The 24,364-nt window shown below is 38.2% G+C and overlaps 3 protein-coding genes across 3 annotated transcripts; 2 read left to right on the forward strand and 1 right to left on the reverse strand.

Annotated features, from left to right (window-relative positions):
- Positions 1 to 6,472: 6,472 nt before the first annotated feature.
- LOC116254355 (pentatricopeptide repeat-containing protein At4g11690-like) lies at positions 6,473 to 9,733 on the forward strand. The gene is given in 2 exon segments (XM_031629729.2): positions 6,473 to 8,105; positions 8,108 to 9,733. Coding segments are annotated over 2 exon segments (1,713 nt in total). The 3' UTR covers positions 8,188 to 9,733.
- A 238-nt stretch (positions 9,734 to 9,971) lies between these two features.
- Positions 9,972 to 19,105, forward strand: LOC116254273 (uncharacterized). Its single transcript, XM_031629542.2, has 7 exons — positions 9,972 to 10,422; positions 11,311 to 11,359; positions 11,645 to 11,702; positions 12,642 to 12,736; positions 12,839 to 12,942; positions 14,740 to 14,868; positions 17,049 to 19,105. Exons 1-7 carry the CDS (start codon positions 10,280 to 10,282, stop codon positions 18,952 to 18,954), a joined length of 2,484 nt encoding a protein of 827 aa, XP_031485402.1. The 5' UTR covers positions 9,972 to 10,279; the 3' UTR covers positions 18,955 to 19,105.
- Positions 19,106 to 22,528: 3,423 nt separating this feature from the next.
- LOC116254683 (heavy metal-associated isoprenylated plant protein 20-like) lies at positions 22,529 to 24,364 on the reverse strand. Its single transcript, XM_031630220.2, has 3 exons — positions 24,245 to 24,364; positions 23,997 to 24,072; positions 22,529 to 23,254 (listed from the first exon to the last, which is right to left on the reverse strand). The coding sequence occupies exons 1-3, from the start codon at positions 24,314 to 24,316 to the stop codon at positions 22,962 to 22,964; spliced, it is 441 nt and encodes a 146-aa protein (XP_031486080.1). The 5' UTR covers positions 24,317 to 24,364; the 3' UTR covers positions 22,529 to 22,961.

Genomic DNA, 24,364 nt, shown 5'->3' on the forward strand with positions numbered 1-24,364 from the left:
GGCCCCAGCTCCTTGCTTCTAAAGCACTTTATGGTCTGCAAAAGAAGGTGACACACAGACGCTCTTCCTTTCATCCTTTTTCCTTCATCTCCAGAACCCCACCAGCTGCTCTGTTTTTCCGCAGAGACTAATTTTATTATAACCACTTCCATGGAAACTATTATCTAGGCATCCTCCGGTAGTGGTCCTGAAATCTGATTGGGATCCTTGAATTGGGGTTTCTTGTAGTTTTCCCGGTGCAGGTTTCTGGGGTTAGACGGGCACGTATTCTAGCGATGGAAATTTTAAATTTTTAAGAAGCATCAAATGGAAAAAAAAAATTGTCAGTTTTTGGGGGTCCGTGTGGGCAATTGCCCACCCCTGTCTCCACCCCTGGAGGACTCTCTTGAGGGAGCTCTTTGGACTCTTTCCATTGCTTGGGAGTAAGACATTTTGGTTTTTCCCAAAAACTTTCCTATGGGTTTGGGTGCCAGAGAAACATCACACTTTTTCAGTACTTTTGGCAAGAGAATGTTGTTTGGCTGACTCCATTTCCCATACCATAAGCTGGTGCAGATACTACATTTTGCAGCACCACTTGCTTTTGGCAAGACCATGTTTTGGCACCACGCCGCGTTCAAAAAGCGTGGTTTCAAGTGATTTTCCATGTTTAACGGGCAACCGGAACCGTGTTCTCATGGGGTTCTGGTTGTAGGGGTGGAACTACCATTTTGTTTTGTGGGGGTGAAATACTAAATAGAACTCTAAAAAATTATCCACACATAATTTAATTTTTTCATAAGTTTTATAAGGGCTATATACGTTTTTTAAGAACCTTAGTATATAAAATTTTATTTTTCAAAAACTCAAGGAAGGGAAGGCAAAGGCTAGTGGTTCATATTAGATATTGGTTTGAATTTGTTAATGTGAGTCATACGTGTGGACAAATATATCTTAAGAGAGAGTCGATTGTAACATCCCATTGAAAAGTTTAGTCTAGTATATAAAATTGTGACAAATTTTGATTTGGAAGAGTTAGGGTCAGATATAGATCCAAATTAACCAAGTGTGACTAGTCAGGTGACTCAGGTTCATTTGAAGAAACTATGATTGGAATAACAATCAGATCCCGATCTCTCATCCGGTTTTGCATCCAAATGAAGACCCGAGTTCGAACCCACTCCATAATTACTGGACTAGAATCCGGTTAGTCCAAACCACGTCAGATTTGGTAAGGCTTGGATCCGAAATGTCAATTCAATTGCATGCACAAAATTTTTGAAGCATGATCTTGCTGGTCTAGAATTGGCTAAACACCCAAGATTGACACTGTTTTATGTCGACAGGACGGCAAGGAAATGTTTTCTCTAAACCAATGGAATCGCAGCTTGTTGGATTCTCCACGAAATTGTACTGAAATCTTTATGAATTCTTTTTGGCGTTTCGTGAAGACATATTATAAAGTGTCAAACAAGTCTAGATGAGAACATGTTTGTCCTTGAAAACCAGATTTTTTGGATTTTGGCGAACTCAACAGTATGGGTTAAGCAATCAGATTGACTTTATTTAGTATATGGATTTCCTGACTTCAACTAGTTAAGCTGGAACATCCCCAAGGGGTGGCACAATGGTTGGGGTTGGAGTTGGTTGACAGTCGGTTCTCATTTCGAATCTTTAGGGCATCAATTCCTTATCTTGTAACCAAAAGTAGGCCTCCTACCGTAGGAGGTCAAGAGGTTGAGTGGGTGTTTCGCTTCTTCTCTCGACAGTTCGAATGAATTACTCATCTTACTCACCCAAAAAGAAATAGTTAAGTTGGACCTTTTATGATTCAGCCTACGTCCCATATTAAGTCGAACTCGCTCAAAAAGTCTCGACTCATGCTCATCTCGTTTATCAACGAGCCGAGTTCAAGACTACAAAGATACTCTAATTGATAAGCAAGTCAAGTTCAAGTCTCATGAACTCGACTTGTTTATACTTGACATGATTCGCAATTTGGTACTTTACATAATATTGTCAAAACCAGTTCCATGAGTTACACGAGGTAATGCCTAAACAAGTTAAATGAGTTAAACGAGTCGAGTTCAAGCAGAGCTCAAGCTGACCAAACTCAGGCTCGACTCGTCTCATGTGCAGCCCTAAGATCCATCACATATGATTGTTGGACCATAAATCTGAGCCGGGTCTACTACCCAATAATAATATGGCCGAACATTTTTGTCCTCAGTTTTTTTTTTTTTTTAATAATTCCTGAATACAAGGCTTCCTTTGGCATGTGAAGGCACTGGCTTTGCTGTCCTTCACACCAGACGGGGTGACTTTGGAAATATTAGTGGCACCAACCAAACACGTTCTAAGCACTAGATACACATAGGCCTCACGTGAAGCATGAAAACATGATCACATTATAAAACAAAGTGCCCATCTTTATTCCCGTACTACTTAATCATATTCTCATATGCTCTTCTTAGTTGGGATTCTGTAAAGTTCTATATGCGATTAGATTGTCATATATTATAGTCTTATTTCAAGTTTAAATCGAATATTGATCGTCTACATGCGATCCGTATGTAAAGTTGGTACAAGAATTTCCTTCAAATCTTACTTTTTTAGTTAAGTATGATATGTTTTAGATCCCCAAATTCATTTTTAACATTTTAATTGACATTGGTTTTTTATATTATTTAAAACTGCGCACAAATATCAACTACTATTCGCTCTTTAACGCATTCACCAGCCAAGAACTTCCCTCTTAATTTCAGAACCACTTAACTTTGGTTATACTTAACTCTCTATTTTTGCCACTTTTTAGGTCTTTTGGATCCTCTCAGTGTTGTAAATATATGTTTTCATCTGGTACCAAATCATGTCATATGACAGTGTCTGGTGAAAACCCAATGTATGTCAATTAATACAACACCCCAAACATAACATCGACGTCGAGATTTTAGAGGTACTTGGACAAGAAAATTGCAGAAAAGGCTTGTGCCGGATCCCAGCTCCGCACTTCACTACATATGAATAGATCCAACAATGTCATGTCCACAATGAAAGTTGATTTGTGATTGAATGTGAGGTGTGGTGGATTCATTGTGATAATGAGCAGGCCTAAGAGCAGGACCTACCTGGTTGAAGTACTAGTCTTTGATAAATTGATACTGACCACTCCCTCTATATATAGCCATGACTAGATGTATACACAACCTAGTGCTTATCCCTGAGCTTTCACTGTCTGACTGCATGTATATTTCCAGGTAGTACCTGCAATCTTATCTTCTTATGAATAGTATCATGCCATAAATCATTTGTTTCACAATAATTTAATGAAACCTGAGAAAATGAACTGGCTTCACAAATGTTTCTGGTTTTTTTTTTCCTTTGGAGAATAAAGATACGAGACCCTTTCAAAGGCCGTTTGGTAGGAATGCCCGTGTGAGTGTTCCATGAATTTACGCCGACAATAGGAACACTGTGAGTGTTTCATGAATTTGGAAACACTCAATACGGTGTTCCTAGTGCCGAACAACTCTTAATGGTTAGGGAGACAAGGGTGCACTTGTTTAACCAGTTATGTCTATATATGATGCCACTTAAACATGTTAAGGACAATGACTTTCCAATAAAATTTTGGCGGATTCATAAGAGAGCCAGTATGCTATGGCAGGAAGACACAATGAAGTTTGAACTCATGACCAAATCATAATTCATTGTTTTTAATGGTTGAGATCTAGGCTAAAATCAAGAAATAATTACACAAAAATGTTTAAGGTTTAGGAAAATAATAAATTAGCGCCCAACTTTTCAAACTTAAAAAACAGATGCTCAATTTTTTGAGAGAGATTCTGATATCGCTACTTGCCAAAAAAGAATATTAATTTTTTCATCAGCCGGGAGATGATGGATTGTTTCTTAGAGGTATTTTTGTTATTTTATATAAAAAAAATTAATGTTTTATATTAGTAAGCTGCTCTGCTCTTTGAGAATGCCTCTCTCAAAAGTTAAACAGTGACGTGTTATTATCAAAATTTGGGCATCTTTTGTATAATTTTTTCCTAAATCAATGTTAACAAAATCCGCTAATATTGGTTGATCTGAATCGAATTTGTGGTCTTTTTTAAACTTTTTGTAAAATGCTTTTAGAGTTTTTTTTTTTAATTAATTTTTCATTTGTTTTTCTCAAAAAGTTAATTTTTAGACACTGCTTTATCGATTCACAAGCCGTTGATCATCCAAAACTTTTAATTAGACAATTCACAAAACGCGGGTGAATTGAAGGATTAATCTCATAGCCTTAGTAACCTCTCTCATTGTCTTTGCCTCTTTTTTAGGGTTCAGAGCTGCGTTAGTACCAAAGGACAAGTCGTACATGTGCTTCAATTTGCCTTAGCTCTGCCGGATGCAGCTATGAGTGGTGAAAATATATGCTTGAATTAAAATACCCACAAATTGTGTTGATCAGCCCGTGTTTAGGTCAGATATCCCATCAAAAAAATCAATGCTGAAAGAAAAAAAAAAATATCAGCCTCTGGTTAGGTTCCGCTTAATTAATTATCTATAAGCATAACAGTAGAGACTATTTTAAGCATAAGCGTAGTGTTGGTTCACATGTTTTCTTGCTGGCAACAGTAGAAGATTGCAGTGTGTACATTATCAAATTCGGTTTGCTTTCTGTTCAAGCAATTTTATACTGGCATACAGAGAAAGATGTGAGATTCCTCTTTCCATGTCCAAAGTGATCAAGCCCCTGTGGTGAACAAGACTTCATATCGTTAAATTCTCTGAAATTAGGTTTTAGTTCCCTGATGTGTGCCGGCAGGCCTAAAAACGGAACTGCTTGTTCTGTTCTGCAGTGTTCCAACCCATTCAAACGACCTCTCATGTTTGCAAACATGGCGCAGGTGAGACTGCAAATGGAGCTGAGCAGCCATGGCTAAAATTGGAAAGCTTGTTCTTGTTCATCTAAAACTTTCTATTTAAGGAAATGTTCGGAAAAATTAACAAATTATTGTTACTCAAAGATTAAAGCAGATTCATGACAGAATTTAAACATATATGAGATTTGGACTTGGAACTATGTATCCTGAGATTTTTGTCTTCTGCTTTCCAAGGATCCAAGTCCACCTCTGACAAATGTAATCCCAAAGTTCAACTCCAAAACAGTAAGGTCCAAAAAATTTACGGCTTAGACTACCAAGTTCAAACATAAACCGAATTTAAACAAACTTTGCTACACTATTATTTTATAAAACTTTATGGAAGTACATATGAACATACTCATTTGGCCAGAAAACTATCGTTTTCAAAAATTTATTTGACGTTTATTATCTTTTAAAAATATACCCAATGTAATCTTGAATAAATAAATAGAATTAGAAGCTTTTCCAAATTCATCCTTTATGCTGGATTCTTTGTTTAAGATTTTGGTTGCGTTTGATTTCCCACTGATCCGTTTGTTTAAGATTTTGGTTGCGTTTGATTTCCCACTGATCCGGATCTGAAACCAATGACAGCTGAAATCTATAGTTTTAACAAACTATAGATTTCAAGATCAACCCCAGCGTGGGTCTCAAATACACACTATATTACAAAAAGAGTGAATTTGAGACATGATTGGGAGGAGCCGAGGAGGGGTTGGTCCGGTTGGACCTCAAAATTGTGGATCTCAAGTTTGTGGTAATCAAACACAGGCATTGTGTCCTTTTTTCTTCTTACTTTTTAGATAGTCGAGGGTTGTAATGTGTATTAACATCTATCCGAATTTAAAGATAAATTTTACTCCAAACCAACATTCAATTGGCACTCCAAATGAAAATTTTTTCTCAACTCCAAAGCTAATTTATATTAGTCTACATGGGAATAAGTGTATGAGCAGATTTTTTTTTTTTTACCAACTTGAAAATGCAAAAATATTTCTTTTTTGTTTTTTTGTAAAAACTAAGTTTCATAAAAACCAAGTATTTTAATGAGTTTTAGAAACTTTGTTTTTCTTGGTTGGTGACACATCCAAAACATGATGTTTGAATAACCCAAAAGGGATCTAGTTTTTCACTCCTTTTTATAAAACTAGTTTTTTTTCAAAAACTAGTTTTTTTAAAAAAAAAACTCAATTTTGATGGTATCAAACACTTCAAAAACCTAGTTTTAAAGTGTCATCCAAACGCCGCCTTTATAATTTATAAAAAGAGACATTTTACTTTTTTTATAATTCTCTTTTGAGTGTTAAAGAACTAAGAAGTGCTTGTTGAAAAAAGAAAAAAAAGTTGTGATATTTAAAAGTTGCTTAATAAAAAGACAGTACACCCTTCGAACACACATATCTGAAATATACATTTTAAAAAACATTAATATTTTTAATTTCAAACTTTTCTAAATTTAAGAACATTTTAAACAAATTAAATTGCTACGCTGTGGGCCCATGGCGATCTTTTCCGCGGAAAAATATTTCCTTTTCCTGCCGATGCCAAACGCATTAGTTAGAACAGAACGCATCATGGCAGGGATGCCGGAAGGCTACCGCCGAACTCTCTCTTTGCTCCAGCGAATGGCCAAATCTCCACCGCAGAAGTCTCTTCTCGTCCTCCACTTTGCATCTCTCGATGGTGGCCTTCACCACTCCCACCATTCAGCAGCCACCCTCCTCTTCCTCCTCCTCTCCTCAAACAACTTCCAACAATCAGAGTCTTTCATCCATGACATCGTCTCCGGCAAATTCCCGCGCCCCCTCACCCTCTCCTCTATCCTCAAGCACTTCTTTCCTTCAAAGAAAGAGCACACCAATCTCACCCAACTTGTTTTTGACATGATTATCAATGCACAATCTCGATTGGGCATGGCTGATTCAGCTTTAGAGACCTTCGATAAGATGGTTGACCTTGGATTGACGCCTAAACTGAGTACCTTTAATAATGTGCTTGGTGTTCTTGTCAATGTTGATAAGCTTTCTGAGGCTTCGAGAATTTTTGATAAGTTTGGCGGGAGGGTGGGTGTGGATGGTTTTACTCTTGGTGTTATGGTCAGAGGCTGTTGTAAAGCTGGGAAGATGGATAGTGCAATGAAAATTTTACCCAAGTTTGGGGAATTGGGCCATAGGCCTAATGTGATCATATACACGATTCTGATCAATGGTTGGTGTAAATCTGGCAATGTTGGTGAAGCGAAACGACTATTTCGAGAGATGGAAGAGGAGGGATTTCCCCCTAATGAGTACACCTACACTGTGATGATCAATGGTTGTATAAAGAACGGAGACAAAGACGGTGGTTTCGACCTTTACGCGGAGATGAGACGTCGCGGAGTGTTGCCGAATCTTTTTACGTACAATTCCTTGATTCACGCGTACTGCAAGCTTGGCAGATTGAAGGAGGCCTTCCAACTGTTTGATGAAATGGTAAGTGAAGGAGTTGTTCCGAACGTTGTGACTTATAACACTGTCATATTCGGGCTGTGTCAACGACGTAGGGTCTCGGAGGCTGACAGGTTCATGAATAGAATGCAGAACAGCGGTTTGGTTCCTAGCGTTGTTACGTTTAATACACTAATCGATGGGCTATGCAGAGAGGGGGAGTTTGTAAAGGCACTGAGGATTTTGGAGCGGATGAAGTCGAGTGGTCAGCCACCATCTTTAGTGACGTATAACACTCTCATTTGTGGTTTCTGTCGTTCTTCTAAATTAGTTGAAGCTGCAAAACTAATGGAAGAAATGCAGTCAAGGGGATTAGTGCCTAATAAGGTTACATATACAATTCTTATAAATGCTTTTGGAAGGGAGAACGACATGGATAGAGCTTTTGAGTTGTTTGATTCTATGGAGAAGTTGGGAATAGTGGCAGATGTTTATACTTATAATGTGTTATTACACAGTCTCTGCAACCAGGGGAACATGAAGGATGCTTGGAAGTTGTACAATGTGATGCTTGAGAAGCAGTTAAAACCCAACGACGTCGTCTACAATACACTAATAAATGGTTACTGTAAGCAAGGAAATTCGTATAGGGCTCTAAGGTTGCTTTCCAAAATGACTGAAGATGGCATGGTTCCTAACGTTGCCAGCTATATCCTGACTATCAATTGTCTTTGTCTAGAAGGCAAAATCAAGGAGGCTGAACATCTGTCTGATGAAATGAAGAAAATGGTATAGTACCTAGTGCTTCAGTTTATAGCACCATATCTTGTGCAAAATTTAAGGTACAAGACACTGCTTCATGAAAAAAAATGAAAAATTTTGGTCTGTGGATGCACTGGAGCGAGGTGATTTATGATTCGTGTGTGTGACAAGCTCAGTGCGAAGAACAGAGGAACTTGAATCAAGGGGCCAATATAAAATCAGCCACTACAGTTGCCCGAAGCAAGAGAGTCTCTGTCTGGATCGGCAATGAACTCTTGAGATTATGCTCTACTTGAAGTATCGTAGGGGAAACGAGAGGCCTATCTCCACCAATAGGAAGGTTTCATCAGTAACCATGATATTATGTCAGCTGCAGAAAAGGCAACTGGCTTCCTGCACAGGCTGAGCATGTGTTCCTAAATGGGATCTGGTGTATAGTTTGGACTTTGGACATATTTTTTGGTGCCAAGATTATGTATATCAAATTATCAACTGCATCTTGCAGCACTGGAGTTGATTCTTGCAGCCATGCCACCTCAGGTTTCGATCTGCCCTCGCTAATATCTATCTGCCCACTTAAAATCTTCTCTTCAGCTTTGCGTGTTATTCGGATGAAGGGGAATCGGGTTTTAATCCCACAGTTGCATTTCCATCCTTTCTTCCTTGAAGTACCAGAATAGTCAATGGCTCAATATGCACGGTGCATATTTTCGCATAAATTAGAAGCGCCTGCCTCCCCCCGCTCGAGAGAAGCACATCACACAACTTGGAGAACCAAGAGATGCAAGAATCAAGATGAAAGTTATTAGAGACATAATTTACTGTCCAATGTCCATAAGTATCCTCCTCGTTCCTGCAGTCTCTGAGCCATTACGTGAGTTGTTTTTCGCAAACCCATAAAAGGATCGTGCGAATTGATATGTAAACTAGATTTTGTGAAGTATATTAGCAATTAACAGTGTTGGACTTGTCAGGTTCTTTCCCGTGTCCCAAAAAGAAAAGTGTCTCGATGAAGGCTGTCTTCCAGCAAGTGAGAGGTTACTAATTACAATTCTCCGGTTTCAGGTTGGTGAAAAGTGGAGGAAGGCATTCTTGTGACATTAATGAAGAACAAAGGGAAAAGCGAAGAAGAAATGAGCCCTTACAAGGCAGTTTTTTTCTGTGCTTTGCATCAGTTCAGATGTTGTCTAAATGATGTATGGGATACCAGCTGGACATAAAGATCTTCCTACGTCCATTGTCACATTGAACTTCCACTGTTTGAAACAAAAACAAATCGTCTTCAAATAGGAGTCTAAAACAACACACAAAAGTAACAAAAATTACAATGAAAACCCTTAACCCAGACTCCAACAGAAATTTCTACCCACGTCTAAATTTTGAAACCAAATCTCTTGATTTCAAATCGGGATCGAAGATCAAACTGCATGCCTATGAATAGCGGATCAAGACCCGATTCATTTACACCGCCCCGCCATTAAAAATCTCAAGATTGAAGAGAGAGAGAGAGAGAGAGAGTCAATGGCCATTTCGGTCCTCGACTCTGAGTCAGTAGGCATTTCCGTCCGACAGCCAACAGCCGTTGCTGATGCGGGGGTAGTGGGAAACCGCGATGGACGGTCAGGATCGCCCGAAATTTCCTTGTAACCGCCTTAGTTCTGAACCGCGTGCGTGCGCTTCAAGTTGACGGCCAGAGAGAAAGAGAGCGTGCCGTTTGATGTTCAAAACTTCTAACTTCCCCCCACCGACGGAAAGCGTTAGCAGCCGTTCAAATCCCACGAACGGCTCCTAACGGCGTCGTTTGCCTCCCGCAGACGTTCCCTCCTTCAGCCAAAAACATAAAGAAACTCGCAACGGCCTTCCCTCCCTCCCTCCCTCTCTTTCTTCTCCGCTCTCACTCACTCTCTCTCCTCTCTCTAGGGTTCGGTTTCCTTCTTCTCCCGCCATAACTTACCGCTCCATTTTTGAGAGCTGGCGTTGTGGTTCTCTCTCTATTCCTCTGTGGGGTTTCCGCTTCTTTTCGTAGTTTCTTCTTCTCGTTCTTCCCCTGCTGGCGTTCGGGAGGTGGGATTCCAGATGTAGGAGATCTGAATTCCTCGGGACTTCGTTAATTGGTCTCGGTTCTCGATTGGAAGAAATTTAGCTGCCTTTCTAGGGTTCTTTGAGGTCGTGAACTTCATCTGCGTCTCGGTGATGGTGGAAGAATGGTCGGGGGAAGCGGTGGCCGTGCCGAAGAAGGAGCTGGACTGTGCCGAGAGCCAGCTCCCCGTAGCTGTCTGCCTGTCGTCGGATTCTGATAGATGCTCGAGCCCCGCGTCTGCGTGCCCGTCTCATCGGTGTGTTGGATTCCGTTCGTTTTTTTATTGCTGTTAATGGAGATGCAGATTATTGTTTCTGTTTTGTTTGTTGTTTCTGTGTTCTTTGATGGCTTGCGATCGCTTAATCGTGTCGTCTGGTTCATCCTTGATGCTTTGTGAATCAATTCTGGTTTGAAGTTGCATGATCGGGTAAGAGTGCATCGGTCATGGGCCTAGGATGAATTTTTAAGAGTGATCGGAATTTTCTCGTTCTGTTTGTTTTCCTTCAATACTTGTTGTGCGATGATCGTAGTTCCAACCATGGAATGCGACACGAACAGCGATTTTTTATCATTGATAGCTGATCGATCCTCCGTGTGATTGAAATTTTGGTAAAATGATGGTTGCGTTCTATGATGAACAAGCCGTCGTTAGCCATTCAATGACAGGAGGGGCTTATTTTCTGATGCCAGAATTAGTAAGGGTCATATCCATTATTTTGCATTTATTGCTGTATTTAGGATACATCTATCCATGCTATCTCAAATTGCCAGCCGAAATGTTAGCACACGCAAGTGTAGCGCATGATGTTGTCCACTTTCGTTAAAAGAATTGGTAAAACTTTAAATCTTTTGAGTAACTTCGGAAGTGTATATCTGGTCTAGCTAATAGCCTTGGAATCTTTTATTACAATATCAACGAAATTATAAATGCAAAATGTGTTTTCTTCTGTCAAATCCTGTTCTTTTCAGTTTTAACCATATTCTTTGTTCTCTCACTGTAGTGCTCTTTTATTTTTCTCATCTTATTTTTGATCTTTTATAGTATAATGACCTTGCCTTCTGCTGAAAATTGTTGGATTCTTGGCTGAAAAGCTTAGATGGCTTCACTGTATGTTTCATTGATGCCTCTTGAAATTCAATTTAGGAGGAGTGGACCAATTCGGAGAGCAAAGGGCGGTTGGACACCAGAAGAGGTAAAATAATTATAATCTGAAGGTCATTTTGTTTGTTTTTTTGCTTCTAGCTCGGTAGTTATTTTCTCTCTCTCCAACATCCATGGTAAATTTAAAGAACCTGTCATTAGACATGTCACAGCCTGAGTCTCAACTAAAAGATCCATTTTGCAAAAAGATAATGTTACTACTCCCATTTTACGTGGAAACCTGCTGCTTTAATTTCATTATGATTTACTTGTGATGTTATCGTTTCAATTATTTACTGATGCAATTCAGGTAACTCATGTCTTTCTGATTCTACAGGATGAGATGTTGCACAATGCAGTCAAATTTTTCAAGGGAAAAAATTGGAAAAAAATAGGTTTGCATCTCTTCTTCTGATCACAGATGTAGCTTAGTTATTAGTTCTTGCTTTTCTTTTCAATGACTGAATCAGTAACTTACGCTTTTCAAATTTGTAAAAAGACTTCTGGTACTGTTTTGATGGAGAAACTTGATGTGGCAGTGGATATGGAATTCATGGAACCTCAACTGACTCAACTCTATGTTCATGATAATGTGTATCGCTTCAGTTATGCTCCTTGGGGCACCGTTCTAAATATAATTACATATTTTCTTTGCAAATCAGATTTTTTATGAAATTTTTTGGGGGATACTTGGCAAATATCAGCATCAATGAAGAACAGTAATTGAATAAACTAAGGATTATGATAGAGTAAGAATCATCATGTGACCCAAAAATGAGTCATTTGACATAAACATATAATTTTTACCTGCTTGGCATGTTATCTTCCCTGCATTAGAGGACTTTGATGAATGACACTATTTTCCGGCTCTTCTTTACTGGATGGAGCTCTGGTAATTGCTGATGGATATTTGCTTGCAAGAAGCCAATATCAGGGTTTTAGCAAATGCTCACCCTATGGCTGAATATTCTATATGAGTTTGTAACCTGAGAGTCTGAGGTGACTGATACCACATGGTTGGCATTTGCATGGATGACTGCACATAAGCAAACTCTCTTTCCGTGTCCTTTTCTGCTAGAATTACTTTCCCCCCTACTCTCAAAATACCATAGGATGTCAGCCTCCGGAATTTATGGTAGAGTTGAACATTTTCTTTGTGAGAGTTTTGTGCTGTTAATATTTGAAGGCTCTGAAGACAACATGTATAAATAAACAGTTGTTTTGAATTGTCGCTTTGTTATTAAGTTTTGCTTGATGTCTAGTGCTATGAAAGTTTTCAATGGTGATTTATTACCCAGGTAATTGACATAGTTGCATATTTGGTGGGCATGCAGCACAGTTTTTCACAGATAGGACAGAAGTGCAATGCCTTCATCGATGGCAAAAGGTTCTTAACCCTGAGTTAGTGAAGGGGCCATGGACCAAGGAGGTTTTGCACTTCTCAGAGAATTTTCTGATGTTTAAATATATATATATATCTGAATCTTGCATGTTAATGTGGGACATTTCCTATCTTCTGTTTTCCTTGCAGGAAGATGATATAATAATCAAACTGGTTGAAAAATATGGCCCAGCAAAGTGGGCTGTTATAGCAAAATCCTTGCCAGGCCGTATAGGAAAGCAATGTCGGGAGAGGTAACGTGGCTAGGCCTGTCCATGTTCTTATTTTTCTTGTGGATGTTGGTCAGACTTCAATTCTACATTTTTCTTTCTTCTTTGGTTATCGTTTGGCTTATTTTTTTGTTCTTAGATTCTGAATAACAGGATTATTTTCGAAATGTCTTCACTATTTCATGTTTCCATGTTTGGAGGAAGTTTTCTACAGTAACATGGCTAACACACCAAAACAAGTACTTTAGCGAAGATATGCTGTAACTGTTGTTTCTCTTCATTCCATAGCAAGTGCTTGACTTTAACAAAAAAGGAAAAAGAAACATAACTACTTGGTAATAGGATCTGTTTCCAGTAAGGTTAGGTCTTTTGGGAGAGTGACAGGGAAGATTAATCAGAACATTTCAGAAACTATTCTTCTTTATTTATATGCCTGTTTCTGGACGTGGTACAATAATTTGATCCATACATATATAGAAGACTGAAGCCTTGCAATCAGCTGCCTGACTGTCCAAGTAGTTGTGCCAAACCTATATGAGACTAAAATGTTACGAATGGATTCCAGGGCACCATAGGTCAAATAGGTGGTTTCAAGACTAGGTCATATTTTTTTTCCTGTTTTTTTTTTCTTTTTGCTTTTAACTCATAATCAAGCTTGTTTAATCTATTAACAAAATAAAGATATCTCTTTCCTAAGGTCCAAAAATGTTCAAAAATTGTCAATGAACAAGTTCCATACTTTGTATCCCTGATCCATTACTATTGTTTGGATACTTCATGAGCAATGGGTGTGTTATTGATTGATGTGCCTGTGTGGGTTACTGAAGTTGCATGCTGAAGGAGCCACACTAAAATTTTACTCTGGCTTGGCTTATTTAAGCTAGATTTGAGTTTCACTTACATATTATACAAGTGAAAATAAATATCCATGTTTGTTGTATATTTTTGTTACAATATTGCTTTCCTTACGTTATATACATGTCCAAATAAATATCCATAGCTATGTTTATTATGTTACAACTAGCAATAAATATAGTACATGATGCTACACGATATAGGATACATGTCCAAATAAATATCCATAGTTATGTTTATTATGTTACAACTTGCGATAAATATAGTACATGATACTACACGATATAGGAAAGCCATGCAAGACAACCTAAAAACTACCTTTGCTGCAAATAAGGAAAAAAAAAATTATTCGATGGGGCCAAAAAACTAAAAAGACTTAAGAGTTACAGAGAGAAAGAGCGCCTCGTGACACTGTCTATGGCTGTATTGACCACCATGAAAGAGATATCAATCAATCCACTGGTACCCTTTACTTGAATATGCACACACATATGGAGGGAAGGAGAGAGAGATGCCACAGTTATTACAGTGGCCTCCCTTTCTTAATATATTTGTAAAGAAAAAGGACAAAACATGCACCAGATATAACTAATACGTAAGGACTAGTTACCAAGTCAGTCAATTAGACCATAATAATGGACCACACTAATTTTAACCCATTGGATTTGGTCGATTGACTCCCAACTTGGTCAACTAGTCCATGGTTTGACATAAAAGCTAGACAATATATTCTAGTTTATTGCTTTTGCCTACTAGTAGAAATTTAAGCCACTTCCAGTAGCTGGACTTTCTTTGTTTTTTTTTTTCTTGTAGCAATTGCAGAATAATTATTTATTCTGCAAGAATTTTTTTTGAATTGTTCATTATTAAGGCTTTGTATATTGAAGTACTGCAGTCAGTCAACATTTCATTTTTCTCTCTTGAAATGGTCTATTGCATTGAGTTGGTTCTTTAAATGTATTTTAGGTGGCATAATCACTTAAACCCTGCAATCAAGAAGGATGCCTGGACAAAGGAGGAAGAGTTAGTACTCATTGAAGCCCATAGAATACATGGAAACAAATGGGCTGAAATAGCAAAAGTGCTTCCTGGAAGGTATTGATGATAAGCTATGTCTTAATATGCTTGCAACTCTGTCACACGGATACTTGAGTTTAGCCCACGTACCCGTATCCGATACGTGGACATGCATATCCGGATACAGGACATGGCTGGTACACGCCAAAAAATAAACTATTAGTTTAATGTTTTTTTTTTTCATTTTATCTTTTTTTGTGATGCATCTAATTATTTTCATGAACAATCCTTTCAAATACTCGGCACTTCTGTGATAAAACAAACTTTTTTATAAGAGTGAACTATTAATTTAATGTTTTTTTTCATTTTATTATTTTTGAGAATATAAAATTTGCCGTATCTGCGTATCTAAAATTTTCAAAATTGCCGTGTCCGTACCCGTATCGTACCCGCACCCATGTGACATATGCTTGCGGCAGGCAATGTTATTTCTTGATCTGCATTAAGTGTAGTCTTAAACATTAGAGTGGTTCTATCATTGTAAGATCTCTTATCATCATGGTGCTACTTTGATGTCTTGACTGTTGACTAGCTTTTTGTTAATCATTTATAAAGCAATTGTCATCAGAAAGGACAAGTCATGAGTGTACGGCTGTGTGCATACTGGAATAAGGTGCTTGTCATTGTGTTATGTGTTTTGTAGGCAAATAAGAACAACAATGAAATACAATGGGAAAAATGAGAAGAGAAAGGAGGGGAAAATCCAGCAATACATGATTATGGCAATAATGTACTTCTTATTAACTACCACTGGCCATCTTGCTAAAAGCTATGTCATACAGGTGTGAGGTGTGGTGTGGCATTTTATATATATATATATATATATATATATATATATATATATATATATATATATAATATTCTTGTCATTATACAACTGACAGGTTGCAGACTAAGTAACATGGACCTTTCACACAAGTTGCTGCACCTGAGTCAACATGACTTGGGGTGTGGATGCCGCTCAAGTGTAGTGTGGGTGCAGCACTGGACAGTTTGCACACTTTCTCAATGAATCGTTGATAGAATAATTGTTAGTTTGTTCAGTGGATGCCGCTCAAGTGTAGTGTGGGTGCAGCACTGGACAGTTTGCACACTTTCTCAATGAATCGTTGATAGAATAATTGTTAGTTTGTTGAACAAACTAACAATTATTCTATCAACGATTCATTGAGAAAGTGTGCAAACTGTCCAGTGCTGCACCCACACTACACTTGAGCGGCATCCACACCCCAAGTCATGTTGACTCAGGTGCAGCAACTTGTGTGAAAGGTCCATGTTACTTAGTCTGCAACCTGTCAGTTGTATAATGACGAGAATACAACCTTCTGTACATTGTAATACCCAGTAATGTGCTTGTGAATTTAGGTACATTTTGCATTGAGGGGGCCATGGCAATTTATGCAGCAAGTGCAACCAAAAGCTTTAGGAGCAATATTCGACATGAAGTTCCTGGACAAGTTTGGGACCACTTGTCTCCGTGAATATCAGAGACCATTTTATTAATGAAGAGTCCATTCCACAAAATGCTTAGTCCACTATTATGAGTCAATTTGTCTCGAACAGCACCATCTTAGAAACAATTTATGAGGTACAGAGTCGTTGCACAATTGGTGACAAGAGACATGAAATACTTTTGTCTCTTATCAAAGAGCATTTAACACCAAATTTCATGTTTCCAGAACATTATACAAGAGCAGACCAAATTCTAGTTTCCCATGTCAATTTAGCATGTCTCTGTAAAATGGTCCTACGGTTGTCATCCAAATAGGGATGTTACATTGTTTTCACAGATAACTGGTGGAGATCAGACAGTGGCATGGATCACGTGTCATCAAAGAAAATGTATGGAAATGTTCATTTGTTTCTTTTTGTGAGAGCTACTCTTGCATTGAACTGGCAGCTTAGGAAACCTAGCCAGACATATGACATCTGTGACTAGCTATTCTAGTTCCTGGTTTGTATCATGCATAATGATAGATCAGGTGAACTAATCACTACAGAATTTCGTGGTGGGTCGTTCTTTACGGTAGTTGATAGGTCAAACTTGTTGAAAAATGACATTTTAAAGAAAGACACGTTTCTGAATGATAAGATCATATACTAGTTTGGAAAGACTATTTGCATTATAATATTCTGATCATTTACAAAATTGAAATGCTATCTTTAGCCTAATCATATTAACATCTTTTGTTGTCCAGGACTGACAACTCAATAAAGAATCATTGGAACAGTTCCTTGAAGAAAAAGGCTGGTATGTATATAGCTGGGCACTCGATGTCAGCTATAGCTTCAGATATACATGATGCATCCAAGAATGTAACTGGACTGGCTAATGAGGAGCTAAACATAAAGCCCATGTCTATTTCTATTCTCAGTACACAAAATGGGTCCAAGAATATAACAGAATCACCAACTGAAGCATTAGATATAAAACTTCTACCAGCTCTCATGTCACCTATGTACGATGGATCTGCAACAAGGTCAACTGGCGACATTTTTACCATAAAACCAATATCAGCCCTTGAGTTGGATAGACACGGTGGATCAAGCAACCTGGTCCTAACAGCCTTGGAAGATTTGCATATAGATCCTGTATTTGCTTGTGTTTCAGCTGCAAATGATGAGGCTAAGGATGTAGAGAAACCATCCAGAGAAGAAATGGTTGGGGAACTGATTCCAAATCTTGATGCAAGGATTAACCGTGGTTCTGAGAATGCATCAATACTGTCCAATGGAGATCTGAAAATAAGTTCAGATCTAGATACTTCCAGTATAGATCAAGCAGTATCCATCGTCACTCAACCTGCTGACCTATCGGCAAATGCAACTCAATCAGACAGTGAAGGCAAGCAATCTTCAAACACAGGGACTTGCTCTGATGCAGTATCCCCACCTGCTGGCCGGTCTGCAAAATTATCTGGGTCTGAGAGTAACGACAAGCACAAGTTGGAGTATCCTGCAACAACATTTTCTGGCTGGATATTGAAACAACTTGCAACACTTTTTCTTAGCAAAGATAGCTTTTCAGGTGCTATAGACAGAAAACAACAGCCCTGTTTAGATGATTCAGGGCCCCAAAAAACTAAATTTGGTCTCTGTTACAGTAAAGCAAGCTCAAGAAACAAGTCAGGAAAGTACTCCACAGGAAGTGGCATTGATCAAGCTAACAATAATTCTGAAGTGACAAATCTTGCCTCAGTTGTAGATGATGAAATCAGTCAATCCATGGAAATTTCTGAACCAGGCAATCATGTTGGGATCCCTTCGTCAAGCTTGTCGTGTGTGGAAAAGAGTAATAATAATCAAGCCAATGACATTATGGAAGAAACACATGACGCTACAGAAAATTCATCTTGCAGAATTTCTGAAACAATATCTCTTGCTGAAATCCCATTGTCTAGTTTGCCATGCCTAAGGGATGGTGAAGCCAATCAAGTGGACAGGAACATCGAGTCCTTGAGTCGTGCCAACTTTCCATGTACATTTTCTTGCTACCAGTCTCCTGGTTCAGCAAGTAGGAAGGTGCCTGCAGATTCCAGCCTCTTTGATGCCACTGAATTAACTCACCGACAGCAGATGGCTGCTTCACCTGTTTATGGGGTTACTGCTTCAGTTCTTAAACGCAATGATCTGGTCCTCCAAAGTCCAGAATCTGTACTGAAGGAGGCAGCTAAAACCTTTACAAACACGCCCTCTATTTTCAGAAAAAGACGGAGAGAAAATTCTCCCATGGACTTTAAATGGGGCGAGAAGATATTTGGAAGCAAAAACGTGCAGGAGAGCCCACTGACTCCTAGTGAGGGGAGCCAAACCACGCTTGATGCTCGTACTGCAATAGCAACTGATGAGAGTACAAGCTGTGCCCAAAATATAAATGCAGATGGTGAAGGCGACCTTTCTATTAAAAGCCCTTTTATCGTCTCCCCACCATATTTGTCGAGGATAAAGCGTAGAGCGGTCACCAGGGAAGTGCGGAAGAAGTTGATTTCAGGTGAAGATAATCGAAATAGAAATGCTAGATTTCTTGCTTTTACAGGTAGTGGGACCTTGTTTGCTAACAGATGGAATTCATGCATAGAAGATACACGCAAGGAAATCAGATGATATTTTTCAAGTAACAGTTGGATATCCGAACATGATGATCTGAAACTGCTAGCCTTCTTAATTCATGAATACTGCCTGGTGTAGCTATAACACCATTCCTTTTGAGCTACCTGGGAACCACAGTGAATGAATCATCTTTTCCATTTGTATATATGTTAAGCCTTGTGTGTGCGTGCATGTGTGTGGGTGTGGGTGTATATATATATACATATACATATACATACATATACATATATATATGTATATATATATATATATATATATACACACACACACAAAGAGAGAGGGAGAGAGAGACATGCTTGACCTTTTATGGAGTAACAAAAATATGCGTTTGTCTGGATTCTTTCACTTAACTGCCTAAAGTAACATTGCAAATGAGGCGGTAAAATGAAAGAAATCCAAAATCAAACCTGTTCTATTATACCATGAAAGTTCAAAATAAATTCCTTGATTTTCTCTTCAGTATATGAAGATGAGCTTTCTTCTGCTCTCTTCCTTGGGCTTTTCAACAAATTCCTATTTAAGGAAATAAAAAAGATAGGGCATTGTCACAAGAGCACCATTTTCAAAATTTTGCAATGGTGTCGCCAAAGACGAGTGAAGCGAGGAAAGAGGAACTTCCTGTGATATTTTTTAAAATATGACCAAAATGAAAATATTGTGATTCTTTAATAACTGTTTTGGATTTTATCAACGTTTTTGTAGGAAAATTAAGAAATGAAATTTGTAATTTATAATTTTCCTATTATTTTGTAGATAACCTACAATTTTTTGAATTTCAAAATTTTTCTGAGGAAAAGAAACTTTGAATTAATATAAACGAAAATTTGCATCAAAAAAACCCGAAGATGATATTTACAACGACCGAGTACCCCAATCTGGTCAACCAAGCGTAGACTTGTTTTGCAATATTAGAAACAGTTACTACGAGCGGTACTTTACTTTCTTCCAGTGTTCCCAATTACTATCTCAGATCGAGTGAGATAATCGGACCCGTAGCAGTATTTTAAGTGAGGGACATGTGGCGGATTCGATATCATTTCACAACTTTTCATAACTGCACTTCTACATCAAGCAGAACACAAAGTCAATTTTAAAAAAATCTAAAACTTAAAAAAATGCAATAAATAAGAAACTAATTATATAAAACATAAAAAACTAAGTAGATAAGTAACAAATAAAAATTAGAAAATAAAAAACAAGCAGTTTGAAAAAAGTGAAAAGAATGTCCAAAATGAAAAAAATTAAAAAGCATGAAAAAAACGCATTTGTTTTCAAAGGAGACTGCATTTTTTTAAGTTTTAAATAGCTAACTTATTTCTAATATTTTATACGCGTTTTTTGCATCTATGCTTAGAAGCTTCCACAAAATGAACTAACGGCAACAACGAGCTTCCTTGTGAGATCAGAAAACATTTTCGCGGCAACGATATTGACTGCATATATAAAAACGCTACAAAATAAACGGATTCGTGCAAGGAGAAGTGGGAGTGAAGTTGCACACAAAAGCTTTAGCCGGACCCGGGATGCGACCAACGTATACAAGTTGGCCTCTCCAACATGTTTACCCATGCATTAGTAACAAGGATAAATCAGAGGGAAGACGAAAAGATAAATGTCTTTGTCCTTCGCTTATATATATATATATATATATATATATATATATATAAAATTTTAATCGTGATTTAAATTATATAATAAAATACTAATCTTATCCAGTTATATAAGTTTCCCATATAAAATATATATCGACATCGTCATGTTGGATGCATTCTCTCCCGAAATACAATGTATATATATGTATATATATATATATATATTGTAACAACCTAGCCCATTCTTACATTGAACTCATGCATTTGGTTTGACAGATTCCAATTCACCTCTTAACAATTTATATTACAGCTCAAAAAGGTTAGGAGAATTGTAACAAAGTCAAAAATTTAGTTTCGTATTGAAAATTGTAATAGATCTTCAAAGGCTTATGCAAAGGAGGTCGTCAAGTAGTTGGTAATCATAGTTTCTAGTTTTTTGGGGCTGGAGTTAAAACTGCTAGAGGGCGGGTTGGGATCCACTGGACTAAGGGTCCAAGCTTAGGAGTGAGTTAGATCGTTACTTTGGTATCAAAGCATGGTTCAAACTCGAATCTGGCAAATCATGGTTCAAACTCGAATCTGGGGTCTCATATATGCCTTAAGGATGGTGGATTGTAATACCCCAAAAAGTTTTCATTATTAAAGATTTTAAGAGGTCATGCAGAGCTTCTAAATGGGGTTGTTAAGTTGTTGATTGTCTTGGTTCCTATCATTTTTTATGCTAAAACAAAAATTACTAGGGGGTGGATTGGGATTTGTATGACCAGGGGCTCGAACCCAAATTGGGAGTTGGTCGGGTTGTTACAGTGGTATAAGCGTACGATTCAACACTTGGACTTGAGGTCTCACACACGCGGACGTATGTGTTTTAAGGAGAGTGGATTGTAACACTTTAAAAATTTAGACCCACATTAAAGATTGTAAGTAAGGTTGGGTGTCGGGTCTAGCACTCGACAGGTACCCAGTATCCGGCCCGACTCAAACCCAAAAAAAAGGAACCAGGCCGGCCTGATAAGTTATCATTTATCGTATTGGTCCGGCCCAAGTGGGCTTGACTGAGCTCAGTTCGGCACAATAAATTTTTTTAATACATATTTTATTAATTTTTATATATAATTATAATATTTTATTACGATTGATTATATTTATAATTTATATATTATTTTATATTAAAAATATATTGTTTTCTAATTTAATCGGGTCAGGCCGACCCGAGCTCGACTCCTTATCACCGGCCCGATGCCCAGGCTTAATTGTAGAGATCTTCAAAGAATTATAAAGGTAGTTGTTAAATAGTTGATAATCATGACTTGTAACCTTTTTGGGACTGAAGCCCAAAACTTTTAGCGGGCAGGTTGAGATTTGCCGAACTAGAGGTCTGAGCCCAGGTGTGGGTCATATCATTACAAGAACAACCTACCATTTAACACCTTCTTTAAAGCATAGAGTCCGCATGTGTAGGACCTCAGTGTGCATCCCCACATAAAGATATCATCATCGCTATCGGTTTGAGTGGGTCGGGTTGTTAAACACACATATGTCATATTGATATTTGTGAATACATATTAGTGTGTGCATAAATCTCTTATTTAGCTAAAACTAACTTGTTAAGAAAGGAAATTTGTGGAAAATAACGGTTAGATATTGACAGTGGATGTCACACCGCAATTTGTGTAAATTGATGGCCTAAAATCTTTGGACAGCCGTGTGGTCCAAGGTCTGGCAAGTTGTTACGAGCAATAGCTTTAGTTCTTCGCAGCATTCAAATAAGCATATCTGGCCATTAATGGCCTTCTGATCATTGTCTCAAGTTGGTTTTCAGTTTTCACCAGTTCCTGGTTCTACCTTGCAAAACTAGATTATATATATGATTCAACTCCACGACTATTAAAAACTAAATTTAACGATTATCAAATGCACAACTCGACCTTTATCAGTCGGCATCTAACTAAATCAAGCAGGAGAGTAATTGCATGTGACCTCAACACTTCTAGATCTTCCCTGCATATTCTCTAATTCATGGATTTTTTTATTAATGGCCGAAAATGAAAGGCTGGCCGTGGTTTTAGAGCATTACCCATTTAATCAACCACTCGCGGTTCCCAAAACGAACTTTGGCTGCATGACTAATAGTTCAGTAAGACACGACTGAAGATGAAGTAAAACAAGTCTGGAGCACCAATCAACATCTTAATGAATGAGCTGAACACGACCCTTTGCTTTTTTGGCCTTGTAATTCTCTTTGGCATTCAATGTAAGATGGGCCTATTGATGAGTGATGACCTCCATACATATCCATGAACAACCTTACAAGAGAGAAAGCGATCAAAGAGATGATCTAGAGAGAGAGAGAACACACACACACACATATATATATATATATCTTTTCATTAAGTAGTTATATTTTCTTTACATGATAGAGCATGCATTAGGGTTTTCATCACTAAAGAGGGAGGCATACTTCTCATGGGGGTCGCTCGGACTGGCGGCAGCTTGTGGCACGTTTCTCACGAAACCAGCCGGGGCCTTCTTGTCGTAGACCCCCGCTGCATAAGGGTAAAAGGCCAAGTTGGCTTGGACATAAGGCCACAACTCAGCCTTCTTCCCCACGCTTCTCACCCTTTTCATCACCTTCTTTGCGGTCACATATCCAGTGACTACCACCTTGTTCTGCTTCCTTATCACATCATATGATTTCACACCTGTACACCAAGCAACAACGTTAACACAAAGATCTAGCATATACAGTCACGAATACATCTTAATATCAGTCAAATGATTCAAATAAGATATACATCCTTGAACGCATTTGATTACTTGATCTAATTAATTAGAAGACCTGATCCAGCTGTCTGTGTGTGTGTGTGTGTGTGTGTGTCAGAGAGAGAGAGAGAGAGAGAGATCTGAGATTGATGAGTCATTGTTTTGATGCCATATTCATGAATCAAGGCTACCAGTCAAACTTGGAAAGCAAGGATCAACGAATCTTAAGTTTGAAATAACTGTTAACCTATAGGCAAGACAATTTTGTTTACATAGTGGAAATACAGCCTTGGTCTCAAGCTTAAAGGGGATCGTTAATCAATTCCACTTTGGGAGCTAACTTCTACTGCAACACCAAAATTGTAACTTAATTTTATGAAAACTTCGTCTATATCATTGATACAGGCTTCAGTTTTCCTTTGTTGATATATATCAGGCAAGTCCGAGACTAGAAATAGGCTTGAAGAACTGAAGAACAGGTTTTCTGCAGTTGGCAAGGAGGGGTATGTCATGTGGTAGATCCGTGCCAAATTAATTATATCAATGGAGACTCACTAATGACATTAAACTTTTGACCTTCTCAGACTTGGATGACCTTTAAGTACAATTCCTATCCGGGTGGACTGGAAAGAAAGGTTTCTAGAAGCCACTAAGAAATGAAGAGTAATTGCATTGTTGCACCTTTCATGGAGGACACTGCGTGTTTAACTCTTCTTTCACAGCCATCACAGTCCAGCCTGACTTTGAGCTCCACCGTCTGCAGGAGGAAAATTAAGTGAGAGATGTAAACTTTATGATCATTACTAGAAGTTGGCAGGATGGAGAAAGGAGAGGCGGTGGGAATGTTGGTAGCCTTTCTCCTGCTTCTGATTGGAGTAATAGAGACAAGAAGAAGAGAGAGGGATGAGTAAATATGTGGCAAGTCATACCTGCATGGCTTTTCTTCTTCTGCGGATGGAAGTGACGGTACAGAATTTGGAGAGGTGATCCAGCACCCCCATTTCTGTTTCTGATCTACCTTGCTTCTCACAAAGAAAGAGATGAGAAGA

This window comes from Nymphaea colorata, chromosome 5, assembly GCF_008831285.2.
Source record: "Nymphaea colorata isolate Beijing-Zhang1983 chromosome 5, ASM883128v2, whole genome shotgun sequence".
In the NCBI taxonomy this organism is placed as follows: domain Eukaryota; kingdom Viridiplantae; phylum Streptophyta; class Magnoliopsida; order Nymphaeales; family Nymphaeaceae; genus Nymphaea; species Nymphaea colorata.